Source organism: Mesoplodon mirus, assembly GCF_964341445.2.
Source record: "Mesoplodon mirus genome assembly, chromosome: 2".
Taxonomy (NCBI): Eukaryota; Metazoa; Chordata; class Mammalia; order Artiodactyla; family Ziphiidae; genus Mesoplodon; species Mesoplodon mirus.
In genome coordinates this window covers 80,957,449-80,969,922 of record NC_138977.1, presented here as the reverse complement: position 1 = coordinate 80,969,922, position 12,474 = coordinate 80,957,449, and the positions used below count along the sequence as shown (strand labels likewise).

Below are 12,474 nucleotides of genomic sequence, written 5' to 3'. Positions count from 1 at the left end.
AAAAACTCCTACCCCCAACATCTTCTTTAAAAAAAAAAAAAAAGATTTCTATTTACCTTGACCAGTCAAGTTCTAAATTATTTTACCCTCTTTTTTAAAATTTCCATTTAAAAAGATGTCAGAGATTAGGGTTCCTGAGAAGACCAGATAGGACATTTGCATCTCAAAGGTACAGGCAAGTTCCTCCTAGGATGACTTTGTTTCGCCTTTGTTTAATACTTTCAAGCCTCTTAAGATAAATAGGGAAGGCTTTGGGAGTGGCAAAAGGATTGGTGGGTTTTGGATTATTTTTGGAACCACACCTCTGGTCCTGTAAAGACTACATTTCTAAAACAAGGACAGTTTTGTTTTCCTTTTCAAAGAATTGGGTGGTTACCTCAATGATATTGAAGGACTGACATAACCATTCACCTATGTTGGAAAGTTTTACTTTTCCTTATTTAGCTTAGGGGAGAAGGCCTCTTCCAAAATTCCTATCAGGGTCTGAATATCTAGTCAGACCAGTGGCCTCCTATTTTGTTAATCTACTTACAAACTTTTTTTTTTTTTTTTTTTTTTTTTTTTGCCGTACGCGGGCCTCTCACTGTTGTGGCCTCTCCCGTTGCGGAGCGGACCCAGCCGCTCTGCGGCATGTGGGATCTTCCCGGACCGGGGCACGAACCCGTGTCTCCTGCATCAGCAGGCGGACTCTCAACCACTGCGCCACCAGGGAAGCCCTACTTACAAACATTTTTGAAGATCTTCCTTAGGTTTAAGAAATTTGTACTTTATATTTAGACACTGTATAACCCTTTTTACTTAATAATCACTGGCTGGATATCTTTGGCCAAGCCCAGAACCTCGATACTGCACATTCCAGGGTCTACTAAGGCTTCTATTTTAGCTTCAGATTTTATCTGTTCCTTTTTGCTTTTTGTTAGAACCATTTGGTGATGAGCGTGGTTCCCTTGCCCCTCGGGAAAGAGTGGCCCCTAACTTAGTTAACAAATCTCTTCCCATTAAAGGGATGGGACAGTCAGGCATAAACAGAAAGGAATGTAAAAAGAGCTGGCCATTGATCTCCTCAGGTGTAATACGATGGTTTCATAAACAGAGTGCTTCAAATAATGACTATAAATGAAAGGGCAAAATGGAGGTTGAGCAAATAGAAGATATTTGAGTCAACTAATTAAGCTAGATAGAAAACTGAAGCCATGCTTTCATTAAATGCTTGAAGACAGGCAGTTTTGATACTGACCGGGGTTCTTGGCCTTCCCCAATAAATAGAAACTGACTAGAGGCCAGACAGGAAATTCAGGCAAGGCTTTATTGGGGCCCCTGCCGCAGCAGAAGGGAGCAAGAACAAGTAACAGTTTCCCTTGCTTGCTGGCCCGAGGTTGGGGGCGGCGAGCTGGTTCCTTATATGGGGTGAGGTTAGGGGTGTGTCCAGGGGGTCGCTGGAGGCGTGGCTTGGTGGTTTGCCCTCCCCTTAGTGGTGCTGTGTGCAGGGGGCATGCGCAGTACCCTGCTTTTGCTCCCGACACCCTGTTTTTGCTCCAGGCTCTGTAGAAGCAGCAGCTGGGCTCTTTTGGTCTTTTTGTGTCTTTTGTCCAGAATTTGCCCCAACTGCACATGCTCGCAGTTATTTTTAGTCCCTTATAGTTGTTTTGGTGTTTTTTGTTGCTTGAGGAGTCATTTGTCCAGATGCAAGCACTGCAGCACTGCCACAAAGGGTCCCAGCTCCCAGGCTGTCTCAGTTTTATAAATTTAAATTTGTTGTGATGGTTGCTGTTGTTAAGGAAACAAAGACAGCTTTCATCTTGCTTGTGATGGGTTCACTGTGTGCTAAGCACTCACGTCTGTGTGTGGGATCCTGGCTCTGCCCCTTGTCTCTCCGGTCACACGCTGTGCACCATACCTGACGGTGCTGATCACTGCTTCCTTGAACTCTGGAGTTTGGCCAGAAAGTTAAAAGATCCCCAGATTTGGATTCAGGTTTAGGAATAAGTAGGGAAACCTACTCGAGCCATAAGCCCAAACCACTTTTACTTCAATATAGCTTATACAGGATGGTTCTGTTCTGAGATATTAGGCACTGGCCCAGGCAGTAACTGAGTATTATTTTTATTCTCATTGAAATATTTCTCCTTGTATGAGTAGCTCTTTCAGGAAGCTAGAGAGGAAGACTTGGGACATGTCTGGGTCTTTCACCAAATACAAACAATGACATAAAAATACCACCCTTACTTTTTTTTTTTTAATTAATTTTATTTTATTTATTTTTGGCTGCGTTGGGTCTTTGTTGCTGCGTGTGGGCTTTCTCTAGTTGCAGCAAGTGGGGGCTACTCTTTGTTGCGGTGTGTGAGCTTCTCATTGCGGTGGCTTCTCTTGTTGCGGAGCACGGGCCCTAGGCACGTGGGCTTCAGTAGTTGTGGCACGAGGGCTCAGTAGTTGTGGTGCATGGGCTTAGTTGCTCCTTGGCATGTGGGATCTTCCCGGACAAGGGCTCGTACCTGTGTCCCCTACATTGGCAGGAGGATTCTTTTATTTATGGAATTTTTGAATTTTATTTTATTTATTTTTTATACAGCAGGTTCTTATTAGTTATCTATTTTATACATATTAGTGTATATATGTCAATCCCAATCTCCCAATTCATCCCACCACCACCACCACCCACCCCCCGCCACTTTTGGTTGCAATGGTGAATGGGATTGTTTCCTTATTTCTCTTTTTGATCTTTCATTGTTAGTATATAGGAATGCAAGAGATTTCTGTGCATTAATTTTGTGTCCTGCAACTTTTATCAGATTCCTTGATTAGCTCTAGTAGTTTTCTGGTGGCATCTTTAGGATTCTCTATGTATAGTATCATGTCATCTGCAAACAGTGACAGTTTTACTTCTTCCTTTCCAGTTTGTATTCCTTTTATTTCTTTTTCTTCTCTGATTGCCGTGGCTAGGACTTCCAAAACTATGTTGAATAAGAGTGGCGAGAGTGGACATCCTTGTCTTTTGAATAAGACCAAATTTAGGCACCAAACTGTGTGTAGATAACAAAAGGTAATACAAAAAGAATCCTAATTCAACCACACAGGGACGGAACTCTCAAAAAAGCCATGGTGGGGGTACGTATCAAATGTAGAAAGTACACCGGCTGTGAATCCTAGTGTGAGCTCTAAAGGATCTTGGGGAGGTTGGGGTCAGAGGACTCGCCTTGAATGTGTAAACCCAACTGGAAGCTTGTTCACTCATAGATGTGGAGGCCAGAAGTCTAAATTCAGGGCATCAGCAGGGCTGTACTCTCTCCAGAGCCTCTCTGGCTTCTGGTGGCTCTCTGGCTATTGGCATTCCTTGCCTTGTGGGTGTATAATTCCACTCTCTGCCTTCATATGGCTATCTTCATATCTTTATATGGCCTTCTTCTCCATGTCTTTGTTGTCTCTGTCAAATATATTCCTCTGCCTTTCTCTTTTTTATAATTTTTTATGCTTAAAAAATTCTAATTATTATTTTTAACTGAAATGTAGTTGATGTAATGCATAATGATTTGACATTTGAAAACATTATGGAATGATCACCACGATATGTCTAGTAACCATCTGTCCCCATACAGAATTATTGCAATATTATTGACCATATTCCTTATGCTGTATATTACATCCCCGTAACTTATTTATTATATAACTGGTGGTTTGTACCTCTTAATCCCCTTCACCTATTGCTCCCACCCTCCATCCCCCTCACCACTGGCACACATTTATTCTCTGTATCTATGAATCTGTTTTCATTTTGTTCGTTTTGTTTTTTAGATTCCACATATAAGTGAGATCATGTGGTTTTTATCTTTCTCTGTCTGACTTATTCCACTTAGCATAATACCTTCTAGATCTAACCATGTTGTTGCATATGGCAAGATTTCATTGTTTTTTTTTAGTGGCTGGGTAATATTCCATTGTATACGTATACCACATCTTTATCTTTTGTCTATTGATGAACACTTAGGTTGCTTCTGTATCTTGGCTATTGTAAATAATGCTCCCTCTTTCTCTTATCAGGATAATTGTCATTGGATTTAGAGACCACCTAGATAATCCAGGATGATCTTCTCAAGATTCTTAACTTAATTATCTCTACAAATACCCTTTTTCTAAATTAGATAATATTCAGTTAGGAGATTAGGACATGGTTAGGAGGCAGACATATCTCTTTTGGGGGGAGGGTCACCATTCAACCCATTACACATCCATATTAAAAGTAATTCGATTAGAGATAGTATAATTGCTTGTAAATATGTACATTTTCCTGGTTTCAGGTTGTGTGACTCCAAATAATGTAGCCTTCATTTAATGAGTCTCTAGTAAAAAATGTTTAATGTCAGCCATGCCTAATTTAATACAGTCAATTAACGTTGAGTTTTTTTCCCCTAGGATCTGTATGTGTATCAAGATGCTCTGAAGAATAGCAACTACCCTTAGGATTGTCTACTGTTACAAAATGACTAAAACAAATTCTAGCATCTTCCATTTTGCCATCATCTTCATATTAATACTTGAGATCAGAACCCAGTTATCTGATGAAAGTGAATTTTTAGTTGACAGATCAAAAACAGGTCTTACCCATGTTCCCAAAGACCTATCCCTGAACACAACAATCTTAGATATATCACAAAACTACATTTCTGAACTTCGGACTTCTGACATCATATCACTATCAAAGCTGAAGATTTTGATAATTTCTCATAATAGAATCCAGTATCTTGACATGAGTGTTTTCAAATTTAACCAGGAACTGGAATACTTGGATTTGTCCCACAACAAGCTGGAGAAGATTTCCTGCCACCCTACTCTGAACCTCAAACACTTAGACCTCTCATTTAATGCATTTGATGCTCTGCCCATATGCCAAGAGCTTGGCAACATGTCTCAACTAGAATTTCTGGGGTTGAGTGCCACACAGTTACAAAAATCCAGCATGCTGCCGATTGCTTATTTGCACATCAGTAAGGTTTTACTGGTCTTAGGAGACACATATGGGGAAAAAGAAGACCCTGAGAGCCTCCGAGACCTTAACACCCAGAGTCTGCACATAGTTTTCCCCACAAGAAATGAATTCCATTTTATTTTGGATGTGTCAGTTAGTACCGCCGTAAGTCTGGAACTGTCTAATATCAAATGTGTGCTAGATAATAATGGGTGTTCTTCTTTCCAAAATGTTCTGTCAAAACTTCAAAAGAATTCAAGGTTATCAAATCTTACTTTAAACAACATTGAAACAACTTGGAATTCCTTCATTATGATCCTCCAGTTGGTTTGGCATACAAACATCAAGTATTTCTCAATTTCAAATGTGAAACTACAAGGTCACGTTGACTTCAGAGATTTTGATTATTCTGGTACTTCACTGAAGGCCTTGTCTATACACCAAGTTGTCAATGATGTGTTCAGTCTTCCACAAGGTTATATCTATAAAATCCTTTCAAATATGAACATCCAGCATCTCACAGTGTCTGCTGCACACATGGTCCACATGGTCTGCCCATCCCAAATTAGCCCACTTCTGTATTTGAATTTTTCCAACAATCTCTTAACAGACATGGTTTTTAAAAACTGTGCAAACCTGGCTAATTTGAAGATACTCAGTTTACAAATGAATCAGTTAAAAGAACTCGCAAATATAGTTCATATGACCAAGGAGATGAAGTCTCTACAACAATTGGATGTTAGCCAGAATTCCCTAAAGTATGATGAAAGTGAAGGAAATTGCCCTTGGACCAGAAGTTTATTAAATTTAAATATGTCTTCAAATATACTTACTGACTCTGTTTTCAGATGTTTACCTCCCAGGGTCAAGGTTCTTGATCTCCACAGTAACAGAATAAGGAGCATCCCTAAAGATGTCACCAGTCTAGAAACTTTGCAAGAACTCAATGTTGCTTCCAATTCTTTAGCCCACCTTCCTGGATGTGGTACCTTTAGCAGCCTTTCCATACTGATCATTGACTATAATTCAGTCTCCAACCCATCAGCTGATTTCTTCCAGAGCTGCCAGAAGATTAGGTCCCTAAAAGCAGGGAACAATCCATTCCAATGTACCTGTGAGTTAAGAGACTTTATCCAAAGTGTAGAACAAGTATCAAGTGAAGTGGTAGAGGGTTGGCCTGATTCTTATAAGTGTGATTATCCAGAAAGCTATAAGGGAACCCCACTAAAGGACTTCCATGTATCTCAATTATCCTGCAACACAGCTCTGCTGATTGTCACCATTGGGGTCCCTGGGCTAGTGTTGGCTGTTACCGTGACTGTCCTCTGTATCTACTTGGATCTGCCCTGGTATCTCAGGATGGTGTGTCAGTGGACCCAGACCCGGCGCAGGGCTAGGAATGTACCCTTAGAAGAACTCCAAAGAACTGTCCAGTTCCATGCTTTTATTTCATATAGTGGGCATGATTCTGCCTGGGTGAAGAATGAATTAATACCAAACCTAGAAAAAGAAGATATAAGAATTTGTCTCCATGAGAGAAACTTTGTTCCTGGCAAGAGCATCGTGGAAAATATCATAAACTGCATTGAGAAAAGTTACAAGTCCATCTTTGTTTTGTCTCCCAACTTTGTCCAGAGTGAGTGGTGCCATTATGAACTCTACTTTGCCCATCACAATCTCTTCAATGAAGGATCTAATAACTTAATTCTGATCTTGCTGGATCCCATTCCACAGTATTCTGTTCCTAGCAGCTATCACAAGCTCAAAGCTCTCATGGCACAAAGAACGTATTTGGAATGGCCCAAGGAGAAGAGCAAACATGGACTTTTTTGGGCTAATCTAAGAGCATCCATTAATATTAAACTGATGGACAAAGCAAAAGAAATAAGTCACACACAAATCTAAAAATATTCCTCTGCTGCATTCGGAAAAAATGTTGGTGCTTTTGGAAGCTCCAGCAATGACTTTATTTTGCATCAATATGGATATAAACATGATTCTGAATTTAGGATGTAAATAAAAATGTGTATGTCCTTTCAGGCCCCAGTTCCCCATATATATGTGGTAATAAATTTGGTGAAATGTTAAAATTTCATCAGTTTAAACAGTTAATTTCTACCACATGAGGAGTGATTTACCTATTTCATTTTTTTTGTATTTTTGAATTTTATTTTATTTATTTTTCTATACAGCAGTTCTTATTAGTTACCTATTTTTTTTAACATCTTTATTGGAGTATAATTGCTTTACAATGGTGTGTTAGTTTCTGCTGTATAACAAAGCGAATCAGCTATACATATATATATATATATATATATATATCCCCATAACTCCTCCCTCTTACGTTTCCCTCCCACCCTCTCTATCCCACTGCTCTAGGTGGTCACAAAGCACCGAGCTGATCTCCCTGTGCTATGTGGCTGCTTCCCACTAGCTAGCTATTTTACATTTGGTAGTATATGTAAGTCTATGCCACTCTCTCACTTCATCCCAGCTTACACTTCTCCCTCCCCGTGTCCTCAAGTCCATTCTCTACGTCTGCGCCTTTATTCCTGTCCTGCCCCTAGGTTCTTCAGAACCTTTTTTATTCTTTTTTAGATTCTGTATATATGTGTTAGCATACGGTATTTGTTTTTCTCTTTCTGATTTACTTCACTCTGTATGACAGACTCTAGGTCCATCCACCTCACTACAAATAACTCACTTTCATTTCTTTTTATGGCTGAGTAATATTCCATTGTATATATGTGCCACATCTTCTTTATCCATTCATCCAATGATGGACACTTAGGTTGCTTCCATCTCCTGGCTATTGTAAATAGAACTGCAGTGAACATTGTGGTACATGACTCCTTTTTTTTTTTTTTTTTTTTTTTTTTGCGGTATGCGGGCCCCTCACTGTTGTGGCCTCTCCCGTTGCGGAGCACAGGCTCCGGACGCGCAGGCTCAGCGGCCATGGCTCACGGGCCCAGCCGCTCTGCGGCATATGGGATCCTCCCAGACCGGAGCACGAACCCGTATCCCCTGCATCGGCAGGCGGACTCTCAACCACTGCGCCACCAGGGAGGCCCCATGACTCCTTTTGAATTATGGTTTTCTCAGGGTATATGTCCAGTAGTGGGATTACTGGGTCATATAGTAATTCTATTTTCAGTTTTTTAAGTAACCTCCATACTGTTCTCCATAGTGGCTGTATCAATTTACATTCCCACCAAGAATGCAAGAGGGTTCCCTTTTCTCCACACCCTCTCCAGCATTTGTTGTTTGTAGATTTTCTGATGATGCCCATTCTAACTGGTGTGAGGTGATCCCTCATGGTAGTTTTGATTTGCATTTCTCTAATGATTAGTGATGTTGAGCAGCTTTTCATGTGCTTCTTGGCCATCTGTATGTCTTCTTTGGAGAAATGTCTATTTAGGTCTTCTGCCCATTTTTGGATTGGGTTGTTTATTTTTTTAATAGTGAGCTGCTTAAGCTGTTTATATATTTCGGAGATTAATCCTTTGTCCTTTGATTCGTTTGCAAATATTTTCTCCCATTCTGAGGGTTGTCTTTTTGTCTTGTTTGTAGTTTTCTTTGCTTTGCAAAAGCTTTTAAGTTTCATTAGGTCCCATTTGTTTATTTTTGTTTTTATTTCTATTACTCTAGGAGGTGGATCAAAAAAGATCTTGCTGTGATTTATGTTAAAGAGTGTTCTTCCTATGTTTTGCTCTAAAAGTTTTATAGTGTCCGGTCTTACATTTAGGTCTCTAATCCATTTTGAGTTTATTTTTGTGTATGGTGTTAGGGAGTGTTCTAATTTCATTCTTTTACATGTAGCTGTCCAGTTTTCCCAGCACCACTTATTGAAGAGACTGTCTTTTCTCCATTGTATATCCTTGCCTCCTTTGTCATAGATTAGTTGACCATAGGTTTGTGGGTTTATCTCTGGGCTTTCTATCCTGTTCCACTGATCTATATTTCTGTTTTTGTGCCAGTACCATATTGTCTTGATTACTGTAGCTTTGTAGTATAGTCTGAAGTCAGGGAGTCTGATTCCTCCAGCTCCATTTTTTTCCCTCAAGACTGCTTTGGCTATTCAGGGTCTTTTGTGTCTCCATACAAATTTTAAGATTTTTTTTGTTCTAGTTCTATAAAAAATGCCATTGGTAATTTGATAGGGATTGCACTGCATCTGTAGATTGCTTTGGGTAATATAGTCATTTTCACAATATTGATTCTTCCAGTCAAGAACATGGTATTTCCATCTGTTTGTATCGTCTTTAATTTCTTTCATCAGTGTCTTATAGTTTTCTAAGTACAGGTGTTTTACCTCCCTAGGTAAGTTCATTCCTAGGTATTTTATTCTTTTTGTTGCAGTGGTAAATGGGAGTCTTTCCTTAATTTCTGTTTCAGATTTTTCATCATCAGTTTATAGGAATATAAGAGATTTCTGTGCATTACTTTTGTATCCTGCAACTTTACCAAATTCATTGATTAGCTCTAGTAGTTTTCTGGTGGCATCTTTAGGATTCTCTATAAGTAGTATCATGTCATCTGCAAACAGTGACAGTTTTACTTCTTCTTTTCCAATTTTTATTCCTTTTGTTTCTTTATCTTCTCTGATTGCCTTCCAAAACTATGTTGAATAAGAGTGGCGAGAGTGGACATCCTTGTCTTGTTCTTCTGATCTTGGAGGAAATGCTTTCAGTTTTTCACCATTGAGAATGATGTTTGCTGTGGGCTTGTCGTATATGGCCTTTATTATGTTGAGGTAAGTCCCCCCTATGCCCACTTTCAGGAGAGGTTTTTTTTTTTTTTTTTGCGGTACGTGGGCCTCTCACTGTTGTGGCCTCTCCTGTTGCGGAGCACAGGCTCCGGATGCGCAGGCTCAGCGGCCATGGCTCACGGGCCCAGCCGCTCCGCGGCATATGGGACCCTCCCGGACCGGGGCACGAACCCGTATCCCCTGCATCGGCAGGCGGACTCTCAACCACTGCGCCACCAGGGCGGCCCCTGGAGAGTTTTTATCATAAATGGGTGTTGAATTTTGTCAGAAGCTTTTTCTTCATCTATTGAGTTGATCATATGGTTTTTATTCTTCAATTTGTTAATATGGTTTTCACATTGATTGATTTGTGTATAATGAAGAATCCTTGCATCCCTGTGTTAAATCCCATGTGATCGTGGTGTATCATCCTTTTAATATGTTGTTGGATTCTGTTTGCTAGTATTTTGTTGTGAATTTTTGCATCTATATTCATCAGGATTCACCTATTTCTTTGGTAGGACTGAATTCATTGAATTTATCATGTAATCAAGAGAAGCACCTATTCAAACAACTTCAGTTGATAAATGTCCCTTTGTGCCAGGGTCATTGTTAGAAAACTCCATGCATTTTATACTTGTAGCTGGGTTTCTAAAGCAGATTTCTAAAGCTATTGGTGTCCTCCTCATTTCCACTCAGCATTTGCCTCTGCATGTTGAAGGCTGTTTATTGCTAATACTGGAGACTCTTTGCCTGAGGGATTTTCTTCTTGGCCATGAGAAGCCACTTAGTCCACACAAAGGGCAATTCAGAAGTGCTGGAAGTTGTCCTTGGAAGCAGCCATCAACCAATGCCAGAAAGGAATTGGCAGATAAATACCACAACTTTCTCACCCATTTTGGGAGAGACAAACCCGGGGTATACTTTACATTCTCCCTGAATCCCCCAGTAGGATGGAATTCTGATTCTCTATGGTAGAAATGACTTTATTGGCTTCCTTTCTATTTTTATTTCATATCCTCATTCCTCCAAGGGTGTTTCCTGGGAACACCTCTGAAATAAACTACTTGCAGTAGAATACTTGTCTCAGGGTCGCAAACCAAGAGTGTGTTGCACTTCAGGCCAAATGGAAATTGAGTCTGGTTTTCTGTGGCTGGATATCTTCCTAAGATTCTAGTTGTCTGAACTAGCATGCAGGAGAGCCTTTGCTCTTTTGATCAGAGGGAGGAATATAGTCGTTGTGTACTGCTTCTATACACAGCATCCCTGTCTTTGGGAAAACTATTAAAATAGGGCATGAGCAGATTGGAGCAGTGCAAGGAATGGGCTTTATCAGACTTTCTTCCCCAGCTTTATGATATCAGCTATTTTCCATACTCATCAGTCAGTCTCTAGAGACTTACTCTGGCAGCCAGTGCTAGGCAGGTGTAGCCCGGCAGCACCTTGTCATAGCTGCACCATCTACTTCTCACTTTATCCCCCATGATGTCACTAATACCACTCTACAGGACGTTTGTAGAAGCCTGTTCAGCTATTCTGGTCTATGCACAAACCTGGAAGTACAAGAGATACCCTGGGAAGAGATCCTTGACTTCTAAAGGGATGGGAGTCATTAGATAAAATTTCCTTTCTCTTTTATTCTTGGGTAAAAAAAAATGAGGCATAGTCTAGACCATTCCTCAGACTCCCCCATGGGATTGAAACTTACTTGCCCACAGGAGTATCCAGCTCAATAACTCACTCTTGGCTTGGCTTTCCGTTCTTCCTTGTTTCATTCTTCTCAGTCTCCTCATTCTTGAGCCCTGAGATAACGTCTTCAGAACAAATGACCCACACACAAAGCTCTTGTCTGAGTCTTCACTTTTGGGAGGAGAAACCCACGTAACACTTAACCTGTGCTAGTTGTTTCTTGCCCTAAAAAACTTACAGTCAGTCAGAGGACATTACATGTATGCAGATAACTAAAATAAAAATAATGAAACAAAAACATAAATGGAAGCTCAGAGACCATTTAGATTGAGTGAAAAAAATCTTCATAGGAGTGACGGTTTTTCCACTGGGCCTTGAAAGAAGACTGTTGGATTTTTCAGTGTGTAATTATGAAGAATGAAAAGGCCATTCTAAGTAGAAAGATGTGGAGAAGACACGGGAATACCCAGGCCTATTCTGGGACTGGTATCTTAATTTGACTGGACCATGAAGTTTATGAAAAACAACAGTGAGATATAAGCATGGCAAGTTAGATTAAGATCATATTGTCAAGGGTCTCAAAAGTCAAGCTATGGAGTTAAAATTTAGGGCTACAGGAAGGTCATCATTTATATTTCATTTATAATAGAAAGCAACTTAAAACCATGAAATATATGCTAAAAATGTATGAAACCTCTCGTTGTGTAATGGAAGTTGCAACAGTTGTTAGAACTGGATTTTCCTGTTTTCTCTAGGATGAATGCCCTTCCTGTATTGAACTTCAATATTTCATAACCAAGTTTCAATTGTTCATTACTAGTTGTGTATCAGTTTGCTAGGGCTCCAAATCCGGGTAGCCTAAACAATAGAATTTTATTGGCTCACGGTTCTGGAGGCTAGAAGTCCAATATCAAGTTGTTGGCAGGGTTGGTTCCTTTTGAGGGACGGAGGGATCTGTTCCAGGCCTCTTCCCCTTGGCTTATAGATGACTGTCTCTCTCTGTGTTTCTTTGCATGGGCTTCCCTCTATGCCTGTTTGTGTCCAAACTTCCCTTTTTTATAAGGACACCAATCATATT

At 40.1% G+C, this 12,474-nt stretch overlaps 1 protein-coding gene across 4 annotated transcripts in view; it reads left to right on the top strand.

The window, feature by feature from the left end:
- The window catches only part of TLR1 (toll like receptor 1), a 37,689-nt gene extending 30,512 nt beyond the window's left edge, over positions 1 to 7,177 (top strand). For all 4 annotated transcript variants that reach the window (XM_082611691.1, XM_082611689.1, XM_082611688.1 and 1 more), the window contains exon 4: positions 4,408 to 7,177. In XM_082611691.1, the coding sequence (XP_082467817.1) occupies positions 4,475 to 6,865 (2,391 nt within the window). In that variant the 5' untranslated portion in view covers positions 4,408 to 4,474 and the 3' untranslated portion in view covers positions 6,866 to 7,177. The remainder of the gene's footprint in view (positions 1 to 4,407) is intronic.
- The last annotated feature ends 5,297 nt before the right edge of the window (positions 7,178 to 12,474 follow it).